The sequence below is a fragment of the Gallinula chloropus genome (assembly GCF_964237585.1).
Source record: "Gallinula chloropus genome assembly, chromosome: 5".
NCBI classification, from domain to species: Eukaryota; Metazoa; Chordata; class Aves; order Gruiformes; family Rallidae; genus Gallinula; species Gallinula chloropus.
This window is the reverse complement of record NC_140090.1, coordinates 55,562,364-55,588,030: the sequence shown is the minus strand read 5'-3', so window position 1 is coordinate 55,588,030 and position 25,667 is coordinate 55,562,364. Positions and strand designations below refer to the sequence as shown.

At 42.3% G+C, this 25,667-nt stretch overlaps 1 protein-coding gene across 1 annotated transcript in view; it reads left to right on the top strand.

Moving 5' to 3' along the window:
- Positions 1-3,688: 3,688 nt before the first annotated feature.
- The window catches only part of LOC311192263 (L-threonine ammonia-lyase-like), a 32,152-nt gene continuing 10,173 nt past the window's right edge, over positions 3,689-25,667 (top strand). Inside the window, exons 1-11 of the mRNA XM_084264703.1 lie at positions 3,689-3,906; positions 7,949-7,975; positions 10,733-11,075; positions 15,391-15,507; positions 16,384-16,625; positions 21,129-21,294; positions 21,756-21,852; positions 22,778-22,853; positions 23,557-23,682; positions 24,909-25,076; positions 25,390-25,447. Of these exons, the coding sequence (XP_084120829.1) occupies positions 3,767-3,906; positions 7,949-7,975; positions 10,733-11,075; positions 15,391-15,507; positions 16,384-16,625; positions 21,129-21,294; positions 21,756-21,852; positions 22,778-22,853; positions 23,557-23,682; positions 24,909-25,076; positions 25,390-25,447 (1,560 nt within the window). The 5' untranslated portion in view covers positions 3,689-3,766. The remainder of the gene's footprint in view (positions 3,907-7,948; positions 7,976-10,732; positions 11,076-15,390; positions 15,508-16,383; positions 16,626-21,128; positions 21,295-21,755; positions 21,853-22,777; positions 22,854-23,556; positions 23,683-24,908; positions 25,077-25,389; positions 25,448-25,667) is intronic.

Sequence of the window (25,667 nt, the reverse complement as noted above, 5' to 3'; positions counted from 1 at the left end):
AGGCTGGTTTTACTGAGGTCTCACTTAGGCATGCCTAAAGCCTTGCAGATATGAATGATGATTTTCTCTTACAAGAAGTGTGAGTAGTGGCAGTATGAACAATGCAAATGAAACCTTCAGAAAGCTGTACAGCACTTAGGTGCTGGCGTTCTTCCCTTAGGACCCACCACAGAGCAGCTGGGAGGAGGTAAGAAACTCTAGATTTGAAAATAAATGTGATCTGGAGATGACCTTGAAGGAAGAAGTCAAAGATGAAAGTAAGCTTTTCCTTTCTGTGGCAGTTGTGGTGGTTTTTGAAGCACTGTAAGTCGGTTTGGAAGTGGCTATATTAAATACATTGAATTATTCCAGATCATGGTTTAAGAGAAGTAGAAAAATGGTTATTTGAAGAGTTTTGCTTGTTTGGAAGTTAGATAACAGGTCTCCAGATAGGCTATAGCTCAAATCCAATCAATGCAAAAGGCGCAGAAAAGTCAAACCCAGCCTACCTCAGAACAGCTACTTTGTTGTTCATGTTTTAATCCTTTGGTTAGTCTTAAAGTCTAAATCTTAAGGTTTAAATCTTCAAGCAGTTAGTGGACCAATCCCTAGATAGTTGGGCAACTTGTTCATTTGCCATATGCTGTGGCCTGCAGCTAGTGATTGGCTTGACCCTATTTGAGATGAAGAAACTAAATGAACATAATGTCTTTCAGTCTGTTAGCTAAGAAGTATTTGGTTTTTTCAAAGCTAAGCTCCAAGAGTGAGATGACATGAGAGGTTTGCAGGATCAGTTGTTAAAAGGCAACACGCTAAAGAAGTGTTTTGCTGATTAAGAGCATAACCAGAGAGAAATAAGGGCAGCCTGGGGATTTCAGGTGCAGCGGACAACAGCCCCGTGCAGACAGTCAGCCCAAAGGCACGCTGTCTGAAAAAGGAATTGACCAAAGACGGTATCAGGGAAATAGGATGGAGCCTTTATAACCTTCTAATTCAAATGTGTAACTGGTCTACCATAGCCAGCATGATTTACGAAGTACACAGCACCGTAGGTAACAGGGGGAGGAGTACCACCCCACACCTGACGGGATGCTCTTGGTGGCAGTGGGAAGGAGGCTGTGGGACACCCTGCTGCTGGGACTTTTTCTGTTTGCTTCCACCTTGTCAGGTATACAGGTCCTCTAACAACCACAGCACTCAACTTGGAAAAAATGTCTGAAAAGGCAATGAAATCTGGAGGGAGCTGTGAGATCTGTCATACCACTTTCATAATAGCTATTTTAAACTATGGGTTAATCTAATTCAACTGTATTAACTCTTGAGTCAAAAAGCATGAAATAAGTTCATCTGCAAGTATTTAGATGTGAGACTGCCCCTAAAAAATGTCGTTTACAGGAATATTGCCTTCTGCTAGAGACTTCTGGTACTTGGACAGCAGCTGCAGACATGCCAATTCCTGCTAATGATTACATTAATAAGGACAAAGAAATAAATAGGAATATTCTGTGGAGACGAGTATTAGGGGGAGGACACCAGATTAATTTCTTGGATGAAGGTGGCTGAATTATTTAAAGGATTCAAGTAACAACAGGGACACATCTCGGAGAAGACACATGGACACTAAAAACTGGTGCCTGTGAAAGATTACAATTGCTCTAGAAAGAGAAAGCAGGACTGCTGTAGGACCATCCCCTCTCTGTGTACAAATAGTGAAGGTGGCTATGTGAAGCGACAGACAAAACATTAAGAAGCTTGTAAGGACAATGAAGTTTGACAGGGAAGAATGAAAGGAAGACACATCTAATAATAGTGTGTGTTTAATCGTTTATCTCTCATTAAGGAAATAAGCAGCTCAGAAAACGGTCATAGTTAACTTAGAGCAATTAACAGTGATGCAGTACCTTCTAAGACACCGCACAGTCAGCGTTTCCAGCACACACTTAGGCAAGGGCTTTGCATGAATGTTTGACGTGGGCCTAAATCTACAGCAGAAATTTCCAAATAACCTTTTTCCCTAGTAGGCTACTAATTTGGGAGTGTTTTAGAAGGACAACAATTGAATGCTTCATGTACTTCTGTCCTGAAACAACTTAGTGAACTTATTTCCAACAGCCTGGACAAACTGTTGTGTGGTCCACAAGTGCTGATCATTTTGTGGGGAGCTGAATTCATGTCAATACTTCAGGACGCTGGTCCAGACTCCTGGGCACCCAAAAGCTATGCATTGTGATTTTCACTGCTTTTGAGTTCACTTTCCTGCCCACCATTGCACATCAGATGTGTTATGAGCCAAGTTAAAACTCTGCCTGCCTTCTCCTGGTGCTTCAAGGCACCAGCAAAGTTGGCCTGAACTTCACTGTGTCTCAGAGCTGCAAGTGCTGGCAGTAGCTGGCTGCCTTTCTGCCTCTTGTTTCTGGCAGCAGCATGCTGGTAGTCTGTGGCCACATGTAGCAGGGGCCACCTCCACAGCCTGCACAACTGCTGCCGGGAAAGGGAAGGGTAAAGGGCGTCTGGGTGGGAGACACAGGAAAAACTGGTGAATCCAGAGCTTCATCTGTACTAATGAAGCTGGGAGAGCACAGACCTGTCTGCCACACCAGCATCAGGGAGGCTCCACCAGCACAGCTCAGAGCTTCCTAGAAGTTCAAATAAAACTTCTGAGCTCAGAGCTCTGAGCTCAGAAGTTTTATTTGATCATTTATTCTCACTCTCCCAAGTAAATGAGTTAGTTTACAGTATTTCTTGCAGGACTCTGTGGGGAGGGTTAGGTCACAATTTGTGTTAAACTTTGTGGTGTGCCTCTTCTTTGTCTTAGAAGTTGAGATTCTGTATTTGTTACAGAAAACAGATGGTGCTGAGGGACCACTAGCACCTGGGAAGGGACAGCTGGTCGGTTCAGGAGCAGTCTACAGCCTGTGCTCCACTGGGCTGTATTCCAGAAGGAAGGAGACGCAGAAGGACCCCCTGCTCTTGTCCCACTGCACAGCCTTCCTGTGCCTGCAAACCTGGTAGTGCATTTGCTAATGGTCCCTCAGGGCAATGGAGAGCAGGTTTCAGTAGGGGATTTTTATATCTGTTGCTGTGGTCTTTTCCTTATATGATCTTTCCTATCTGTGTGATCCAGCTCTGTTTTTCTGCTACCAGGGTTTGTGCCAAGAGAAGACCCAAAAATAGTAATCAGTGACCTCTGCCTCAGTCACAAAGACCCATGTCCCTTGGTGTACTACTTTAAAGGATCCCTGCAAGTGCCTCCATCTCCACAAAAACGCATCTCAGTCTTGCTGCTTCTGCCTACCCAAGTGCATGCCGTCAAATCGCAGGCCCTACGGCAGCTCTAGATCATGCTCCACAGCTAAGCAGTAAGTAACTAAAGCTTCAAGTGTCCTGCTAACAGAGTGTCACCCAAGCATAATCCAGGCCCTGACTCAAATTGACAAGGACAGGTTGGGCTCTGAAATAATCTCTTTAAATAGCAGCAGCCATGTCTCTCAGGAGCTTCCCTCCCCCAGCCAGCACTGGAGAGCTGCTTACAGCACGTCACCCACTATTGCTCAGTGGGCACTCCTGACAGGCAAGTGTGTCCCCTGCCCGCAGTCTCCCAGCTTTGCTTTGCACCAGGAATTGCAATGAATTTTGCAGCACAGTTTATCTACTCCAGGGTGTTAAAAAACAGAAGTCCCAGGGACCGTTCCAGGGAAGATGAAGACTACGATCCTTTCTGGCAAAGGTTGGAGACTATTGCTGTCTGACTTAGAGCTAGAGCGCTCCTTTCTCCCCTTCAGGGGCCATGGTCAGCCCTCGGGGTTCACCCAGGGCCAGGCCCAGGCCCATGGACATGACAACCCCTGGACCCCTCCTGCCTCCTTATGGTGTCGTAGTTGGAGTTTTGCTTCACCTCGCTGTGTATTTAGTGGCTGTGCTGTATAGGTAATGCTTTTTCCTTTCCTTACTTTTTTTTTTTTAAAAAAAAAAAAGGAAAATGTTTATAGATTTCTGATGTCTTGCAGGGTTCTGTGGTTCAGTTGTTCTCAGGGCCATCCACTGGGAGCAGTGGAGCTGTGAGTACTTCAGGCCTGTGGAGTTCAGCTTTTTCACTTCTCCATGAGTTATAGCATTAGAAATAACCCTAGAGAGGCCAATGGGCTGCTGAAAATGTACCTTGAAGGAGCCTGTGTCAGGTCCTGCTGTTACAGATGTTGTGTGGTTGTCTTTGTTCTGGTGCTTATAGAATCATAGTATCATAAAGGTTGGATAAGACCTTCAAGGTCATTAAGTCCATTATGGTCACCTTGAAATCCTGTTTTCAGGCTTGGTTGGTGCAGGGGGGATTTAGATGATGAGTGCCCTTGCACAGCACCAGCTGGGGGTGTGCACCCATGTGGTAGGGTTGTGTTTGCACAGCCTTGCTCTTAGCCTTTTCCATAGTTGCTTTCTCCCCCAATTTCATTATCAGGACACCACTATTAAGACCACAACCTGGTGTCACTAAATATAGTATAAACAAGGGGCAATCCTCATTTCCTACATCCTGCCAATCGTCATACACATTGGTAATATTTAAAATATTAATTATTTCAGTGGGCTCAATGGTGTTAAACCCTCATGGAACACCAAAAGAGAAAACAGGGTCCCAACTCTGCATGAAAAAATGGCTTGTCCAAAGTCACACCTGATGTGGTGTGTTCTGCAGAGCATGGAGAATCCTAAATCAGTCCTTTCTTCTCATCTGGGTTATGTCATTCATTCTTACTGCAGTTGAATTAGGGATCTGTGTTAATCACCAGACAACCTCTACATTCAGAATAGATTTAACTTCCAGAGGACAAAAAATGTTAATTACTTGAAGAGTTTTAATTGCCAAACTGTATGCAGTGTTTAATAATGATCATTTGACATTCACAGCTGTGAATGCCCTGTTAAGAAGTGCTTAGAGTGACAGGTCTGTTAAAGGGGGACTTGGAAGGTGTGGCAGCAGATGTAACCAAGAGGGGTGAACTTCTGAGTAGTTCTTGCTGTCAAATTACTTTTCCTCATGTTGTCTATTTAGCAGCTGATACCCAGTTGCTATTGCTAGCAGTAGGCAATGACATTTCACCAGCGCATTTGGAAGACTATCCGTGGGTTATGACCACAGATGAAGGCAGATGTAGTGCTAGGCTCCAGCTCTGGTAAATCTGAGTTACTGAAACGAGGGGGTACTTATCTATGCTGGACAGTCACAGTGCAAACATCACCTAACGTTTGTGTTGTACAGGCTCATTACTAAGCCCTGAGCTCTTTGTCTTTAAGACAGTCTGATAAGTAGCCCTGCTGTGAACTTCCTGCAGAAGTCTTAGGCAAGTCACTCGATCTGTCTGTGCCCCAGTTTCTATCAATAAAGTTCAGACAATATTTACTGAATTTGTCTTTCTGTTTAGGAGAAGATACTGGTGTTTCCTAAGTGATTGATGAACAATTACTCTGTATGGGATTTGGGTATCCAAATGTCATAGATGCATTTTAAGTGCCCATCGTCCCATTGCTGCTATTCGGGCTGGTACAGTCTCTGGCAGAGGTTTCTCAGTACTAGTGTTATACAAAATAGAGATAATTTGAGAAAGTAGTGCTTGAGTGCGGTATTGTCAAAGAGAAGCAGCATGTTCCTTCCCCATGCTTGGGGGAGTTTACTTGCCACCTTGTAGAGGACACTCAGACACTATATGGTGCAGGAACCAAGAACTACTACCAGTCAAGATGACATATGTTATGATGCTTCTTGCCACTTGTATCTCAGTAAAACCTCAACATTTCTATTGTTTCTCTTTCAAAAGGACCAGCTTGCTCAAGCTGTTGAGATGCTTTTAAGGACTGCTTCTATTGCAGCTTTTTGGGTGTGTTTGGGTGGGGGAAAATGTAGAAGAGGATAGGGTGGGGTCAGTGGGGATTTTGAAAAAGTAGGGAAGCTCATGGTGATCTATGCTGCCAAAAGGAGTTGTGATGGAGCAGGAGGGTTTAAGAGCTATTGGGAAAGGGGATTGCAACAAACAGGGAAGGCATCAGAGGGGTGTGGAAGGCTCAGGCTTTCAGAAAGGTCAGAGGAAACAGGGCTGGGGACATGGAATAAGAAGGATTAATGGAGCTTGGGAGGTTATGGGTAAAAGGGGCTTGGATGAGGGAAAGGGTCCTCTCTGGAGGACCCTCCCATACCCTGGGATTACCTCTTTCTCACTCCTTTGAGAAGAAATCAGAGGTCTAGTCACATCTCAGTCATAAACCAAGCAGACTGCTACTCGCAGCAGCCGCTCCCCCTGCCCTACCCCCCCAGTACGTGACCCATCTCTGCTCAACGCTTTGAGGAATGAGGTAGAAGTGACTTTAAGTCACTTTTTGCTGTAATAACTATTCCCAAATTGCAGGCATAAGACCTGAGCCCTTTTACCCAGATATCAGGTGAAAAGTATGTCTAAAACTCTGCCACACCACTGCCTGGTGCTGGGTGTGCTCCAGGAACAGTGTGTTCAGGGAGCCTGAAGATGGTGGCAGCATGTACATATGCGCTTAAGAAACACACACCCCCCAAAACATGAAAAAAGAATTAAATAAAAAATGCACACATAAAGGCCGTGTGTGTGTGTGTGTGTGTGTGTGTGTGTGTGTGTGTGCTGACAGGTTAATTACAGGCTAGCCCCGATCCGATGGGGTGGTTCGAAGTGATATTGAAGCTTAACAGTTTGCTGGCTTCACTGTACCACCCATCAGTCCGAGTCCTGCAGGACTTGCCCTGCACTGTCAGTACCTCTTCGTGGTGAGTGTGCATCAGTGTGGATGCAGGGGGTAACGACTGCTGGGGAAATGAGAGACACGCTGAGTTTTCTGCCTTATACTAAAATTGATTTCCTTTTGTGGCTCTTGGACTTCCATGTGTGAAGCAGCGCAGTAACGTGGGAACATGTGTCCATAATTCCAACTTCATTTCTGTCTCAAAACATGTTGCTGTGAATCATTTTGGAAGAGGTGTAAAAGCTGCCCAAATGGGTACACTGGGGCATACTGGAGAGCAGTGTACCTCTGTGTCTTCTCTGCTGTGGTGGCCAGTAACAGGGACTATGAGAAAACCAAAAGCCACCTAAGATGCTTTTTTTCATATGCTTTTGTGGAGTCTCCCAAGTAAATGCTTAGGGGGTTTCTGAACCACAGATTGTCTTGAATGATGTGTTCACTATTAGATTTGCTTCTATATAGTTGCAAGGTTTTTTTTAGGAACCCATTTATACCATTGTCCTTCATAGCGTCCTGTGGCAACGAATTCTGTGGGTTAGTTATTTTCTGTATGAAAGGAGCTTCTAGATTTTCTACCTGGTACTTTCATGTGAGCTCTCCTAACATCTATACTGGGTGAAATGATGACAAACTTTGCAGTTTGCTGTTTGCTGGACATATGTGACTGCAGATTTTACCTCCAGTTTTAGAAGCTGAAGAGACCCAGTATATCAGTTTAATCTGTTTAGCCTGTTTCATGGCTCCTGAGGAGTGCAATCTGCACGCGCTTCATCTGATGGAAACAGGCAGTGGTCCCATCGTTGCAGGATAACTGTGTGGGCATTTCTTTCTCCTTGTAGCAGAGGCAACAGTTGTGGTCTCCAGGTATAGTATGTACAACTACTGCATTTTATCTTCCCAACGTTATTTTTGTTGCCTTTTATTAATGTCTTAGTTTATCAATATTATTATTTTTCCAAAGGTGTTTTCCCCAGTGCTATTTAACTTGATGAAAATTATCAGTATATTAAAAAAACAAGTTGGAAACAGAAAAATCATTCATTCTGTGCTGGTGCTTTTTTTATCATTCGAAGAGTTATGTTTCAGCACACCAGTCTTTGCACTGGCTTTGAGACTAAACTATGTAAAGCTAAAACAAATGATAATTTTGCCAGTTCCTTAATTATTCCTGGAATGTCTGCATACGGATCTTCTCTTTTATTTTTTGCAGTTATGCTGAGCAGCTGTTCTTGAAAAAGTAGGTTTATAAACTGCATTTTCATGTTTGCATTTACTAATCACTTTAAAGGTAAAATGTCATCATTTATAACCATGTAACAAAGCTTGCCAGCTGGATATTTGTTTTATGACTGGAAAAAAAAACCTGACTATTTTATGAAAACTTTCCTAACAAGCTCCAAAAAAGGAAAAGCGATCCATTTGAAAGGAGCAATGTTTTACAATGCTGGGGTTTGTATTTATATTGGCTCAGATTTTCATCTGGTAGGCACGATTGCTAGGACAAGGGTCATACTTTCTTACTGTGCTGGAGAAGTCACGTGCTGTCTTTTTTGTGAGTGCTTGCATGATTTGCTGCCTGCTTTGCCTGTTCCTGCAAAAGAAATTCATCCCAAGGTGATCTGCACCAAGCATACGAGCTGTGTTTGAGGAGAGAAATGCATCTGACCCAACGGGGTTATTAGTTGCCTCTCAAGTTACCTTGGGAGTTTGAGAGCCCTTGGTGGCTCTGTGGCATGCCTAGATGGGTTCAATATGAAAAGTGTTATTTGCTGATGTAAACTAAAAATAGGTACATGGAAGGAGAATAAAAATCACTCTGAAACAAATAAACACAATACATACCTCTACAATAGTTTGTATATATTTCTTTTTGTTACGACGTTGCTGACCTTTTGGATGTGAATGGAGGATAGATTCCATATTAAATATTGAGATAGTAATATTTCAGGTAATATTTTGTAATATTTCAGTAATATTTTGCTTTGAACCTATATCAAGCTGTTTGCCTTTTTGTTCTTTTTTTACCAGTGGTCATAAGGAGTTGTCCTCATCCTTCAGTAAAAAAATAAAATTGACCTAGGGAAAAATCACAGGTTTTTGACCTACTTATATATTTTACCTTACATAAACCCTCTTAGCCCATTGCCAATGTATGAAATACAATTCATACCTAATGCTTGCTAAACATTTCAGATAAGTTGTGTATGTTCTTCTCTTTTTGGAGGAGTTATGGGCAACTGTGATATGGAAGCTCTGTTGGATTGTGGTGGGGTTTTCTTTTTGGGAGGGGAGAGAGTAGGAAACGAACTCCTAGCAGAGATGTGGTCACTTGGATGATGGTAAGTGTTGCTTGTGTAGCAGTCCTATTTGGTTCCCAGAACCATGGGCTGTGCCGAACAAGTTCACACAAAGACAGTCTAGTCTGACTCTCCTCTTTGCACTGAGCTAACTAATATGCATGGGAACTAACGCTGGGAGCTAATCATCTTCACAGAGTGGTGCAACCTTCTAACCCCAAAAGAGAAGAAATGCAGGAAAGTGTGGAAAAGAGCTATGTGATAAGCTGTTTAAATTGGAAACAGAATGTTTGATACACTCTTTGGGGGTATCAGCTTTAAGATACGTTGTTGGAAAAATATTTTAATCACAAGCGTGTCAACATGAACAAGTTGTGGACGTGTAAATTGTTTATCTTAGAAAATGTGTTGAACTCATTAATTTTGGAGAGAGGAGACCTTCCTACAAAAGCTGTCCTTTTTTGTCTCCTGTAAGGATATGCAGAATGACTGATGCTATGGGTATACCACTTGATTCAAGTAACAAAACCTCTTACGCTGCCCATATTGTTATGTGAAGTCCTCAGTAGAACAACTGGTTATCTAACAGGAAACAGAGCTATTGGCACAGATTATGGGACCATGAAGAATATGGATGGCACTGCCAAAACCATCTGTTTCTAAATATTTTTAAAATGTTTTTTTATAATTATTACAGTGCTTATTACAGTAGTTATCACTGCTTTAAAACTAAAGGGCCGTTTGCTTTAGCCAGTCCTGCTGATGAATAACTGCATAACTTAATTCCAAACTATTTTGTGAAAAATAGTAAATATTTTTGCTGGAGATGATGCTGAAATCGCTGACATAAGTTAACATGTATATCCTTTAGAAAGCCTTGTCTTCCAGATACATTAATATTGAGTCCTTCATGCAGAGGGGCTTATACCATCTGTATAATCATAGATGCAGACTGGAGGTCATATCAGCTCTTTTCCAAATCACTGGTCTTCTGCTTAATGCTGCTTGTCCCCCATGTTACTCTCCAAATTCCAAGAATTCCTGGAAGCTTTGCATTTATTTGTGAATAGAGCTGCAAAATCCCATGCTGTAGTATATTATCCCTTGCCAACACCTGAACAGTGTGGACCACAGACAGGCTAAGGCAGGAATACCTGTGAGTTTTTGTACCAAAGTGTTGTCTGCCCAAAGCTCCTTGGGAAGGAGGCTTGTGTGGCCCCACGGTGTTGCCTTATGTACAGGTGTTTGTATCTGCGAAGCGTTCACTCGCAGATCAGCAGGCCTGGCTCCTGAGCTCTGGAAAATAAAGCTAAAGCCTTTTTGTTGTTGTTGTTGTTTTGAAAAGCGTTTTGTTGCAGACAGCAAGTACAATTGCAGCTATTCCAAAATTTCTGGGAGCACTGAACTGGGATCATTGCCCACTGAGTGTTGAGGAAGGTCTAGCTACCCAGGCAGCATGGATTTTATCTATCTTATTTTCTTGTGTATGGTGGTTTCTCAGTTTGTCCTCAAGTCAGCTTATGTGTGGCTTTTCTAAAAGCTTTCAACCCACCTACAAGATAAGTGATATGACAGTAATAATTCAGTCTGTTCAAGGCTTGCAGAGAGTAACTGAGATGTGCATCCTTCTTAAGTGCTGAATGCCAAGCCTTTAGTCAGTCAAGCTTTCCTAACAAGTTTCTTTTACTTGTTTTTAGGGATGACAATAAAATAAAGAAACAAGATGCCCCAGCACTTTGTGATCTTCACTGTTGTAAGGATGGGCCAATCAGAAATGGCCTTATCGGGCAGAAGCCACCCTCTATCAACCCTGAGAGACTAAAAGATTTTGGTGAGGAGGATTACCTGAATGGGGATGTGAAGACCTGGGAGATGAAGATAGTGAGCCGCAACGAGGAGTTACTTCGGGATGCCCTTTCCCGCATCCCTCAGTCGAGCAGTAGGACCAGCCTGTCAAGCAGTAACAAGCTGATTCGATTTGAAGATATTAGTGCAGCAGCTTTCAAAATCCAGTGTGGTGTTCAGAAAACCCCCTGCATGGTAAGGAGTCTTTATGGCTTTGTATTTCTCAATATCTTTTTATCTTTTCTTTATAAAAGTTGATCAGAAATGAAGGAAGAGTATGTGGGGGTTTGAGCAGGTAGATCTGTGTAAGATGACTTGTGTTTGTGTATGTTGTTGTTAACTGTCAGTAATAATTTTCTTCTTACTTGTTTGCACTAACCTAAATCCTGAAAGATTGCGGTGACCAGTAAACAAAGGATAAACCACATTAGGCACAGACTTAATGCACTGTGGCATTATGCTCCCAGTGAAAAACTCTTGCTACAAGGAACCTGAGTTGGTAAAGGCAGGCTGTCAATGTTTGGGTAAGAAGTCTTGTGGAAGGGTCTGGTTTTGAAGGTACAGATTTTCCCTCCTAGCCTGGCCAACCTGGCAAGGCCACATATGTTCTGTAACCACGTGCTTCTGGTCTTCAACAAAACCAGGGCATTAAGATAGACACACACAAACGCATGGACTTATCGATCAGCCTAGGTATGAAAATGACTGAGACACTCCCATAAATGTACAAGCATTTGCTAAAGCCTAAGAGAGGTATGGTGTCAAGCTATTTAATTTGTAGTGTATTTCTGCTGTTGGGAGCTCTTCATGAAGGCTGCTGTAGGCATGCTGTGGGTAATCTCCTCTTTGCCCTGCACTGGGTGAAAAGACTGGTGTTTCCAAATGCCTCAGATTGTTCTCTGCTGACTTGGGGCACCCCGCCAGCCTTACCGGCTTTGGACTGTTGTTCTGGCCTGCACAGGGAAAGGACCTTGGTGTCTGAGCTGCTGCTTGGGGTTAACAGTCCCTGGAGCAAAGTGTTTGGGTCTGCAAGGTGCAGCAGTGCTCCTCATTCCAATGTGGTGCCTGCTGATTGAGAGATGTCATAATTACTTTCAGTGTTTGTTCCCCAAATAAGGATACGCTTTTTGTAGCATACTGCTGAAGAAGTGTGCCTTGTGACAGAGGGCACAGTACAAGACAGGGGCTGCAAGGTGGCACCAGAAGCCTTGCAGAGTAGTGTTGGCTGGAGTGCAGAGAGTACAACTGGATGGATTTTGCACTCATACACTGTGTATTCAGAGTGACTGGGGAGTAAACCATCCTGCAGCTGAATCAGAATTTCCTTTCAGAGTGGGAAAGTTGGCTTGCTTGGAAGGGAAAATGAGGGCAGTGGGCAAACATATGTGCAGCATGGGTGGTCAGGGCACCAACACCTGGGAGAGCAGAGGGAGGGTGCCAAACTTTGCACATTGCATCATTTGTCACCAAAAGTCTCAGACTTTCTTGCTTCAGAGTACAGACAGTGCTCTGGACAGAAGTGTCAGTCTTCTGCTTCTGTGGAGAGAGTGTCTCAGGGAGAGATGCACATTTATGTTGCAGGGAGTGAGCACTGCACTTCTCTGCATTTGTTAGCTCTGGGCATATTCATTAGACAGCTTTAGCCTTGCTGTACAAAGGCAGGTCTATGGGCAGGGAGTGAGAGAGTGTTGTGGCTTAATTTAGAAAGCAGAACTAGCTAGCTCTGTACCCTTTGATAGCCCAGATCATCCTTCCCCTGCGGCTCATGGCATCGTGCCAAACTTCTGCCAAACAGTTAGAGGATACTGCCTCTGCACGTGTGTTCTGTGAGACTGCAGGGGCGCCAGCCCTGTGGGTCAATGAAGAACCTCATCCACACCTTCAGCTTGGATGTTCAAACCAGCAGCTCAAAACTAGTGAAGTCCACCTTGGCCCCATCCCCTGGGCCATCTGCTTGCTCCCCAGGTATGGCTCCTGCCCTGAAAATTAACCAACCAACACATCCTAATGAATGGACTGTACCAGAGTCCATCTTCTGCTCTTGCAGGCACCAGTGTAATTCAAAATGTTTCCTAAACTCATGTTCCCAAGGATCATAGAGCTCCAACCTCCCTGCCACAGGCAGGGCCATCAAACCCCAGCCTGGATCTAAACAAGGTTGTCCAGGGCCCCATCCAATCTGGCCTTGAACACCTCCAGGGATGGGGCATCCACCACCTCTCTGGGCAGCCCATTCCAGCACCTCACCACTCTCTCTGTAAAAACCTTCTCCCTAACATCTAATCTAAACCTTCCTTAGCTTTAATACGTTCCCCCTTGTCCTGCCATTGTCTACCCTTTTAAAAAGTTGATTCCCCTCCTGTTTGTATGCTCCCTTCAGGGCCTGCAGGTAAAATCATGTATGGACCATCCTGCATCCTTATGCAGGAGTTTTCCTGGAGCTGAGAGATGGCATTGTGAATGATTGTAACAGGTATTACAGAGGTAGCAAGAATAGGAAAACAAAGAATTAGCATTAAATTGGGCACCAATTTAATTTGGTTACTGGTGTGGGAACTTTAAGGGTTGTTTTGTGTTAGCTTTGTGGATGCCAGAGGGAGGCTGTGCTGCTCTTGTACTTTAGACACAGTATCTGCAGCTCTTAGATAAGATCATGGTGACAAAAGGCAAAACTTAAAGGCTGATTCAGTGAATCATACAAGGTCAGGCATCAGGTCAGTGCATCTGAAAACAGCACTGACATCTCCTGTGTTAGAAATAATTGCTATATTTAAGCCACATGAAAAGAAAACCCTCAGTGAAAGGAAGAAGATAAAGATAACCTAAATAGTCAAAATCTTGAGTATCAGAATCAAAGAAAAAGAGTAATAAGTTGAAGTACTTTGTCTCTGTGATACTGAGTGACTTGATGACATTTGTTTTTAGATGTAGGAGACTTAGAAACCATAAAGTCACCACATTCATCTCCTTAAATCCTTTTTCTCATTGTTCACTCTGGAATCTAAGATCCTCTATAAAAGCAAAAATTATAAACCTAGTGCGGTATGTGAAGAACCAGTCAAGTAGTGTTGTCTAGTGTTCTTGTTCTGGTTTGCATAGACATTCTCCATCAATTAGGCTGTTTAGAATAGAAATTATTATCCTATTAGTGTGCTAAGAACTTTCCATTTTTGTCAATTCTGCAGCCAGATTTGCAAAGGGGCAACAAGTGGTAGCTTCTATTGCAGGATTTTCAGAAGCAATATAGAGAATCTGGCCCCACCTATGGGCAAGGAACTTAACGTATGCTTGTAATTCCACTAAAAAGCCTTGAAACATCTGAAATACTTAGTTTAATAGTATAGCTTAATGCAAGTATTTGTTTTAGATGTGTTTAGTTTACATAAATTTGCTTTGAAAATTCCTACAGTCTGAAAAATATGTCAGTACATATTACTATGAACAGTATACACAATATGCATGACACTGCCATATACTTTTTGAGATAAATATTTAAAATTTATTGTCATATGGTCTTTTAATCTGTCTCTCTTTGCGACTACTAATAAATGAGGGCTTGATCCCCTAAATCCCTAGGTCCCCCTTTGCTTTGGCATCCAATGGGAGAAATAGAGCCAATTACAAAATAGAGACGCAGTAAGCCCAGGGAGGGAACTGGGACCCATGGGTTTACTGCAGCTCTTTCCTATGTTGTCTTGTTTAAAACGTACGTTTTAGATTATATGGGAATAGGGAATGAATATGGTGAGGCATGCTGTGCCTTACAATAAAAATGATAAGGGTTTGCCTTTAAAACAAAGGAAAAAAAATGAAAAAATCATGCACTTGGACACTGTGTCACATGTACTGTGCTTGCTAATTCCTCTCAGCTCAGGGATCCTTTCTGTTCCAAACATCGAACATTTTCAAATGGCTGCTGCTTACGTTTCCCAGCCTAGGAAATATTTTTTACTCCCATCATTCTTCAAATAAGTAGTGTCTTTACTAACGCTGTACTGGCCATAGGATGTAAAATGGATGATAGCAGTGAAAGAATCAGTGGCAGAAACCATAGCAACATTATAATGGGACTCAAGGAGGAATTTTCTAATGTCTATGGGGAGATGACCTTATTTTTTTGGAATATGATATCCAGTTTTGGCAAGTGTAAAATATTAAACCATAGGGTGGGTTTTTAAATAATTGAAAATACTTATTCTAATTCTGTATTTGAACAGTAAGACCAAAATGAGCTTATTTTCAGAATTCACAATGGCATGTGATAAATATTTTATTGCTGCAAGCTTGAAAGTGACTTCCAGAAACAAGAAGAACCTGATAGTTAACTACAGACTGTCACGTATTTCAAAAGAAATGGGTAATGATATTTACTTTTTGGAGCAGTTGAATGCATGCCTTACCCAGGGACCTGATGGAGTGTGGAAGATTTTTCTTAATTTTAGGTACATCCCAGTAGAAAGAATTTTCTTAATTTTAGATACATCCCCACAATAATATTTCTCTACTCCAGTATTCTAGGCTATCCAAGCTGTATGGAATGGACATCTACCTAAAGAAAGAGTTCCTCCAGTACACAGGATCTGTGAAGGAACGAGGTGTACTTTACCTCCTGACATCATTGCCTCAGGTATAAAAAATGTAAATGTTAAAAAACAAAAATATCAAAATTTTTTATCTGTTCATTAATTAGATTATAATAATTTATTAGTTATGTTTTATTAATTATATGTTATATTAAAATTTACAGTTTTCTGTAGGCAGTGTTTCTTTCCTTTTGAATTGTTGGGCTGAACATCATAGATAGGTCTACAGCTACCTGAACGTGAGATATTTTATCTCTCTGCTTGGCCGATCTGCTGGTGAAATGTTTAAAGATACTTGAATAAGAAGCTTGCAAAATGTAAACATTCGGGTTTCTCTGTGGCACTTTGATGAAAGTATGTGTATGCATATTATGGCTCTGACGTTGAAACCACCACGCTTGGAGTGGTGATGAAATTGAGTTACAGTGGGTGATGTGAAGGATCTAGATCACCAATTGATTTTGAAATTAATTTCAGTATGAGTACATTAATAGCTTGTTTATCATTTGTTGTAGGAGGTTATTGTGTCTCTCAGCAGTAATAGTTAAAATGGACATGCTACAGCAGCCCTGAAACAGTGGTTACTCCTCCACTTTCATAACAATCAGAATAAACCCTTCTGTTAAAGGGAAACCTGAAATGAAATAATTTCACACAAGCAGGGGAGAGGGACCAGATACCAGCTCTGAGGGTCCAGAGATCGGCTTTTCTGGGAGCTGCTGGAGTTTTGCAGGAGTGCAGGAACAGAAATTGATCTTGTTCTGTCTTAGCTCTGTGTGTAAGTCCTGAGATCACACCAAACACGTGTGTATGGTATGATCAGCTGGCAGAGGAAAAGAAGGAAGTCAGACCTGTAGAATGATCATATGGGACAACTTTGTGACACTATATAATGTGCAATAAGGAACCCTGTCTTTTAGGATCAACAAAGAAAGGGGGTGATCGTGGCTTCGGACAGTAACTTTTCCATGGCTGTTGCTTACCACGCCTCAGAGCTCCGTATTCCAGTGTTTGTCATCATGTCAACCAGCACGTCCCCTGCCAGAGTGAAAATGTGCCGTGAGTACGGTGCCATGGTTATATCCTATGGCACTACAGCTAAGGATTCCCAGACGCACGCGAGAAGGTTGGCGCAGGAGAATGGTTACCTTTACCTTGAAGAGTAAGTGGAAAGTCAGGGTGATTAGTAAAATTAGATGAAATATTTCCACAGATCTGCAAAAATGATAATTTTCATGACAAATTTATCACGGGTCATCAAAATTAACCTATTACCTTGGGGTATGGACAGTTACATATTCCCAGGCACAATCCTGTATCTTCCTGTAGCAGTTGGGGATTGAAAATGAACAGAAACACTCTTCTCCCAAATTGGGCAAACTTCCTGCTTTGGAATTGTCGTGGTTTTACCCCAGGACTTTAGACCAAAGAATATATGAAGTTGTTGATACACAATGCAGTTTCTCACCGAACCCACAACTCAGGCCGTGCCATCCAGAGCAGTCCCAGAACCCGACCGTCCCCCAAGAACCGCGCGTCCCGGAGCCGCCCCTGTTCTTCCTCCCAACAGCACCCCGTTATCCTGGGCAGGACGTAATTGGCATGGAATACTCTCTTTGGCCAGTTTGGGTCACCTGCCCTGGCTTCGCCCCTCCTTTCTCATGAATAGAGAAATACGAAGAGCTGAGAAAGTCCTTGACTGTCTGACAGCAACTAAAAACATCAGGGTGTTACCAGCACTGATTCCATTTTAACTCTCAAACACAGCATTCCATCCGCTGCTACAAATGAAGTTAACTCCATCCTGACCAAAACCAGGACAGGAATTACATGGGCTAGTATGATAAAATAGGCATGTGTTAACTCTTTATGAACCCTGTCAGAAAGCATTAAGGCTAGCATCCATTTTTGGTCCCTCTGTTTTGGTCTGTAAGGTGGGTAAAAGCTAATCTTTAATGCAAAAGCTTTGGCAGCAGAGTGTAGAAGTTTTCTCGTATCTGGTGTGACTGCCAAAGCTGTGATTCTGCCTTGAAAAAATATGATTAAGAATCTACTTTATACATATATTTAATGGAGCTAAGGATGAATATAAGTTTGAACTATTTGTTATCATTGAACAAGCCTGATTGTGTTAAGACAAATAGAATAAGATGGGCAAAAATATTTAGAACAGTTTCCCTTTTTTTTCATTTATTCTCTGCAGTCTCTTCCACCATTTTCTTCCCTCTTCTTTTTTTACCTTTTAGCAAGTAAGATTTCCAAAAGCACAGAGAGGTGAATCATTAGCATGAGGTAGTTGGCTGTCCCTCTGATGCACCGCACTGGAATGTCAGTCTCCCTCCTGTCTCTGTGCAGGCTTTATCCACCACTTTGTGTTTGTATGGTACCAACTGCAGTGAGAGTCCATGCCCTTTCCACTCCTCATCTCTGCTGGTAATACTGAGTTAGGCTGCTTGGAAAGAGGGTCCCAGAAAGAGCAGAATGGAGAAAGTCCTCGTTTCTTTCTGACTTGGTTTATTGGGAAGGTGTCATTAAACCTGTATTCTGTAACTGCATGGTTGGCTCTGCAGACAGCAAGTGACACACAGTGATGTTTGGTGTGTCCTGTCCATCACCCTGGGCACAACCTTGTCCCAGGCTGGCTTTCACAGAAATCCATGGGAATGAGATGCCATAGGTCCCACTGAGTTTTAAACCCATTCAGGCTCTCTTGGAAAACCACAGCTATCTGTAACCTTGTGATTTCCAAATTTCTGTCAGCCATTTTTCAATTGATTTGTTAACTCCCAACTGGCTTGCATCAGCTTTCACGTTTGCACATAAGAACTACATTATTTTATTGTAATTTCATGTTTAGTCTTCCCTCCTCCCCAAATAATTATGTACGTTGCGTAAGGTAGGTGTTCTCAAGGTCATGAAGCTCCAGGGACAATGCATGTGAACAACTTCAGCATCCAGCATAGAGGAACTCTATATACATTAATAATACCAAAGCATTCTGGTTTATTTTATTTCACGTTACAAGAAACAAAGTTGTTCAGTCTGCTACTGTGTTTTATTAAAACAGCACAGATGCAAATTTTCACACTATGGAGGAAAAAAAAACCAGAAAAAACAGTAGCCCACTGCAATTGTGAGGCTTTTTACAATTTGGATGCTCCAAATGGATTTTTGGTAGGTGTACTTTGGGAGAGCTTTCCCAGAGAGATGTATGCCTGTATGAATAGCCACTCTTCCTCGACATGTGTCTGACATATGTTCATCACGGCTCGCCAAAGCTGTCTGTAAAACATCAGCTGATCTTCTGTGCTTTACAATGGAACTTCTGAAATGTCATTTCATTTCAGTTTAATTCTTAGCATGACAAAATCCCTAGCAATTTGGTCTCTGGATCTCCTTAAGAAACAATTCACTCTTTCCTTCCCTAAGTAGACATTACCTGACTGACTTTGGTTTTACCTGCGCAGCTACTGTCTTGTAGCTGGGTGTGTCAATGTAATTTCTTCCCATTTCTTGGATGCAATTAAAATACTGTGTTATGAAAATGATCGTACAAGAGTTCAATTAGAAGAAGGAAACTTTTAATCCAAATGCAACTTCCTGTGAAATTCCAGGAAGGAAACGTGATTTTTCAAGTTGGAATTCAATCACGAAGTCTGTGTAATTGCTGCTTAGGCAATGTGGGATTTTTAATAACTAGAGAAGTTCAGGACCTCATCGTAAAAGCAATGAGGAGACTGCCAGTAAGGAACACAGTACCTCTGGATGATGTGAGAGACTGATTTGTGAATCAGAGAGGTAAGGATGTTACAGATTGAATTACATGCCTGCCTTCCTTGAGAATCCACTTTTTCTTGTGTAACTCTGGATCCAAATACTGATCATCATTCATGATCCTTGTTCATTTGTGATCTTCTTAGTCTGTAGCTTGAGGAAGGACAACTGATAGCTTTCAAGCCCTTTATTTGGAGAACAGGGAACAGAGCCTGCTAGCTGCCACATGAAAATTTCACTGGGAAACTGAATCCTGACAGCCCATCTTTGATGGTGATGTATAGCACTTTTTAGAAGGCAAATGGCCAGATTTCTAGTTATGACTCAAAAATGCTTATTTATATCTACCATCTTGAGATTTATCTGCCTTTTTTTTTTTCCTTTTATGGCATATGATACCAAAAGAGGTGTGTTTGCTTTGGCGAAGCAAAAGTAATTATTCACTCTGCAAAAAACCCATTCAATAATAAAAAGCTGAAGGTGGAGCAGCGGACTGGTGTTCTAACTAGATGTTAGCAAGGAAAACATGAGTATCTGAAACATTCAAATTGCTAAAAAATCTCCATGCCCAGACCAGTCTCCTTTGGACAGAATTGGGTATTCAAATTAGAAGTTAAATTTCTCCAACGACTGCAAATTCATGGCAGGGGTAACTCTGTAAAATCAGTTCTGAATCTTATTTGCAAATAATAGCCCAGAAGCATTGTTCGGGAACCCAGTAATAAATTTTGTCACATATAAGGAGGAGAAGAGAGGTTCTTCATTGCTCTTGACAGACAGTAAATTCAAGGGTTTAGTTACCCATCCCACTGTGATTTCTTGCTCTCGTCTTAGCTGTGTTAGAGGAGTTTCCTTCCTCCCAACATTTCTTGTGCAGTTATATAGACTCTCACCCTTAGGAATTTGCTGTGTTTTGCTACATACATGAGGTAACCTCTCAGGAGGGCTGTGCTCTCTACCTCGCAGGCGTTCTGTGCTCCTCTGCTGAGCCTCTCTGTGTGTGTTTATGAGTAATAACAGCATCGCTTCCCAGTACCCGAACAACCTGAGTCAAGTAAATCAAGTGAAGTCATTGGATCTATAATTCTGTTTGCCTATCTGTTTGCCAGGAAAAACAGAACATACAGGCATGCAGAGGTCTAATGTTTTTCATTCACATATATCATCCTACATTTCATCACTGGTAATTTTAAATAAAACACAAAGCAGCTTTTAGAAATGGATCCAAGTCAATCTATGACTATACACTGGACTTGTTCTCAGTTTTTGACTGTTTGCCCTTGTTCTGCTCATTAAATTGCCTTTGCCCCAAAGTGTTTTACCAGCGCGTATTTTGGCACAACTAAATGCTTCTCTTACCCTTCCAGAGTAATGTGAAGGTATCAGATATTGGCCCTTGACTGTGGAAAGACTTAACTCTGTTAGCAATCTGTTTGGTATTTGTGAGGTTGAACACAGTGCTTAGATTTTATGAAAATTCCCGTTTGTCACAAACACTAAATTCCACTCATAAAAACAGAAAAGGAGATCTCCTTCTGAGACTGGTTTTGGTTGGGACTGCTGCATTTAAAATTTATGCAGCACAAGGTACTGACAGCAACGGAGAAATTACTTCTGTCTTACCAGCTCTGTAAACACATGATACAGGTAAGGACAGAGATACATGCTCTTCACCCTGAAGGTTATTTGGAGGGCTGTCAACAGCACAAGTTTTCTCCCAGTAGGTAACATCACACTTCACACAGCACACTATGGTCTGTCTGACAGCAGTGGCCTGTTGTATCACCTCCTGCCCTCGATGATTTACTCTCACACTTATGTTTTTCGGCCGTACCAGAATATTGTGTGGACAACTATGAGCCTGGCTGAGCTGTGTCCTTCCTTCCTGCAGGGAGGACAGTGCTGTCTACCTGTCAGGCCTGGGAACCGTGGGGCTGGAGGTCTACGAGCAGGTGCCAAAGCTGGATGCGGTGATTTTCCCTGCCGGAGGCCACTGCGGCTTGCTGGCAGGGTCGGCTGCTGCACTCAAACACCTCAACCCACATATTTCTGTAATCGTAAGTTTCCACTCACCTATGAGGCATTGCATTTTGATGGCTTTCATCGCAGCTATTTTCCAAAGGCACTGGTCTCTAGTATCTAGTGATGTGCTGACAGAGGCTGCGTATGCTGGGGACAAGGGATATCTGATCCTGTGGGCTTCACCGAGGAGAAGAGCCACTCGGAGCCTGGGAAGCTTCCTGTCCCTTGGCTGTTTGGGTAGATGAGAAAAAAAAATGTGGGAAGACTCTTCCAAAGCAAATGAAATCTAGTTTTGTGTTTTGAAATAATGTCTTACTAGAAAAGCTTAGCTCTAAATAAGCGGCAGGATAAATGTAGTGATAGCACAGTTACCATGCAATTTGAAACTAATTGCTAATTCTAAGACGAAACTGTGTAACCTGTTTGGTCTCCACTTTGGAGGTGATTTCTATTATAACTGAATCAATAAAAGAGTGACAACACTTGTTCTCCCCAGGGGGTTGAATCTGAAAATTTCCCTGTATTGCAACAGTCCTTAAAGGCTGGCCACCCAATTGAAGACCAGGCTTGCAGCAATCATCACTTTTATGGAGGTAAGAAAATGGATTATTCATTTGAGGTAAAATAAAGGTTTTTCATTGACTTCTCCAACCATATTATTTTCTAATTTATTCAGTTCAGATATACTTTAAGTGAAAGTTCCAGAGTTAGAATGTAATTCATACTGTAAAAGCAACTTTTGAGACATTCCCACCACCACTACCACCACTCTGGGGTGTACTACCATTTCCAGTGCACGTGAAATGTTCAGGTGAATACTTAGAAATTTGAGACTATTTTTCTAAACATTAAGCTCACAAGCAGCATCTTCATCAGTGAAATCGATGGGAAGATTCTTGTGTGAAAGACTGATCTATGAATAGGCAGGAAAACAAAATGCTGAAATATTTACTCACAAAACTGATCTTGGAACAACAGTGTTTATAAACAATACAGTTGTTTCCACATCGTTTTCTCAAAACCCCCTCAGCTGTTAAGCAATCTAAGAATATCCTGTTTACCTGATACACAAATCCCTGGAAGGTTTGGGTTAAATGGGAGTTCTGTAAACCAACAGCTCCTTAACTCTCTCAATAAACTCTGTCTCAGCACTCCTTTGCTAGCTGTCCTGTTGTAGCTAACAAAGCCAGTGTCACGATTGGGTTTTCTCTCTTTCGAGCCTCATTCAACAGTGAAAAGCACTGGGCTGCAGGGTCAGTCTTGCAGTGCCAGTATGCCTGTGAAGAATCATCATTTTCTTAAAGGTGATGAAAATGGCAAAGTCCTCCTGAGGCATTTATTTGGTCTTTCATTGCCATATAAACTTTTGTCATATTAAAAAAAAAAAATCAAGTAACTTGATATCATATAACAGCCATGATCTGTGCTCATTAAGGGCACTAAACAGTCAGGACTCTAAAAAGTGTTGAACTTGTCTAAAGCAGCCAGCTTCATATTTTTTTCTTTTAAAATCTGCAGATGTGAGTGGGCTTTGCTTTGGCAGCAATTCTTTGCAGCTGACTGGGAAACTTGTGGATAAAGTTGTTGCTGTGAGGTAAGTGAAGAAAAGCAATGAAACAAATAATACATGGTGAACATTGTTGTATATGAAAAATGTGCCATGCCACCAGGGTATAGTGGTTCTTCATGTACAGTGGAGAGCATTTTGTCAAGAGCTGGCCTTACGCACACGCTGTGAGAGCATGGTGGTGGTGGGGTGCCTTTCCTTCCAAGAGGGGCACTGAAGGACGCTGAAACCAATCCCACATATCACAGACTCATAGAATATCTCATGTTGGAAGATGTCCATAAAGGATCATCAAGTCCAACTCCATCTTCCTCACAGGACTACCCAAAACTGAATTATATGAGCATTGTCTAGACTGACCTTTTCGGCCAAAACTTCACCTGCTGCTAGTTATCTGGTCACATTCTGAGTGTAAACTTGTCCCCGTTGTATTCTACAACACTTGAAGGCAGTCTTTGATAAAGCTCTTTTAAATCTTCATAGGAAGGCCAAGTTGGCAGAATATACTTACCTCTAGGGTTTAGCTAGCACAATGGTTCTATTTAAAAATGCCATTTTATCTTTCAATGAATAACAAGATTGATATAGCAGCAGAGCTTCCTGTAACATCACCTTGGGGTCCTATGTATGTACCTGGGTGGATGGAAGAAATCCAGTTGTACATAAATGTGTTGTCTCTGCTTCTGGTAGCTTGCTTTGTTTTGTTTTGGCACAACTCTTTTGCCTTCAGGGAGGAGGATGTCCTCGTTTCAATGCTGAGACTGCTGGAGTATGAGCGAGCAACAGTCGATGCGGAAGGGGCCATTGGATTTGCAGCACTGGTTGCAGGGAAGCTCCCCGAGTTGAAGGGCAAAAGGTACAGTGGTTATTGCAAACAGGGAGGCATGGAAAAATTGTGGGGTTGAGTTCCGTGGCCACAGAGGGAAGACAATTGTTTTATGGGTGAAGAGGCAGTTCCTGCCCCTGACCTGGCAATGGGCTTGTCTGTGGCATCTACTTCAGGCCAAAGGGACCATTCAGAGGTCAGAAGACAATGTTGAACAGGACAAATGTCAGCCTGGAGACCTGACAAATCTTGTTATTTTCTTGTATTCTCAAATGGTTGGGGGTCAGGCAGTTACACGCAGCTCCACGAGGCACAGTCACATCTGCAAGGAGAGCATCCTGCTTTGGCCAGCTGGCTGCATTCTCTCATTCTGCTTGTGGAAGTCAGCCCTGTCTGTGGTGAGACAGGAGCTAGGCTGCCTCCTGCAGTGGCTCAGTGACAACCACTTCCTGGCCCTGAGACCTCCTGGCCAGATAGCCGACGGGATTACCCTTGTGTTTAGCATGAAACCTGTGAATAAGTGCCACCCTGCATCTGGGCTTGAGCACTCGGTACTTAATTGGATTGAGCCTCAGCTCAGGACATAGCCCAGAATTTATTCAAACACACATGCCCTCAAGAGGAAATTCCCAATGTACAGCATTGTATGCTAAAATGCTGCGGAGGCAGTTCTTCAGAAGCAGCTGACAGAGTACATGCAGAGCAGCAACAAAGTGCAATTCAGTACAGCTGAAGTAAAAGGGAAAATGGGAAGGTTTGAACTTAAAGGGACAAGGGGTGACTCTACAAAGAGAGAATTATCATGGATCTCTTCACTTGCACTTCAAACACGTCTGTACTCATTTTGTAGGGTTGAGGTGGGTTTGGCTAATGCTTACTGAAGGCCATGAACATACCTGTGATACAATTGTTAGTAGTCTGAGACTCAGGATTTCCAGAGGAAAGTTATGTCTTTTTTTTAAAATCTGAATCATCCCTAGGATTCTCCAGCTAATTATCTCTAACAGGACTAAAGCCTCCAGCAAATGCAAACCTAAAGCAGAGTTTCAGACCAACAACTGTAGGCAGTTTCCAGGCTCCCACTGCCTGCCCACAACTGATGCTGGGAGCCAGGAGCCCCTCTGACATGTAATATGCATTTATCAAAGGATGGGCCTAGTGGATTGGAAGCGGACACTGAATGCAGTGTTTGTGCTTTACAGTCCCTTCACACAGACAAGCCCTAATCAAAAATTCTGTTTTCTCTCTGTTTTTAGAGTGGCAATTGTTATATGCAGTGGGAACTTGGAGCTACATTTGCTGCATCAGTGCATAGCTCGTGCCCTCACCCTCGATAACAGAGTGTGCAGGTTTTCCCTTGTGCTTTCGGACAGCCCAGGAGACATTTCAAAGCTACTGGAGATTTTGGCTCGGGAAGAAGCAAGGTAAATCAGACTACTAGTAAGGAAATATAACCACAGAATATCACAAAGATTATTCAAGATTTGTACATGTTTCTGGATGTTCTCTGAAGGTAAGTCCATAGGTAACTAATTAATCAAAGGGGTTTTCTTGTTATATTTCAGAAAAAGCTTTTATTGCTTTGTTCCAAGGTGTGAGCAATTTGCAGCATTATGAGCAGAACAAACGTCTCATACAGAAAGTAATAAATATGACTACTGTCCAAATGCTTACAGAAACTATTTTAGAATGGCAAAGGATTGTTGTGATCTCTAATTTATGCCTTATTTGATCTAGAGTTTTGGATATCAAACAAGAACGCATATTTGTGACATGTGAGCTCTTCACTGTTGAGGTAAGATGAGTTGTGGTTTCAGTTTCTCTAGCAGTTCTAGCCTTCCCTGGTTTATTCTGGCTTCCTGTGTTGCTATGTGACTGTGTTGAAGAAGTCCAATAGAGTGTGCTCAGTGATTTGGGGAGCAGTATGATAGATAATTTCTTCTGTGTTATACAGCATCTTGCCTCACCAAACACTCAGCAGGCATACAAATAATATAGGACCTGTTTTACCTGCT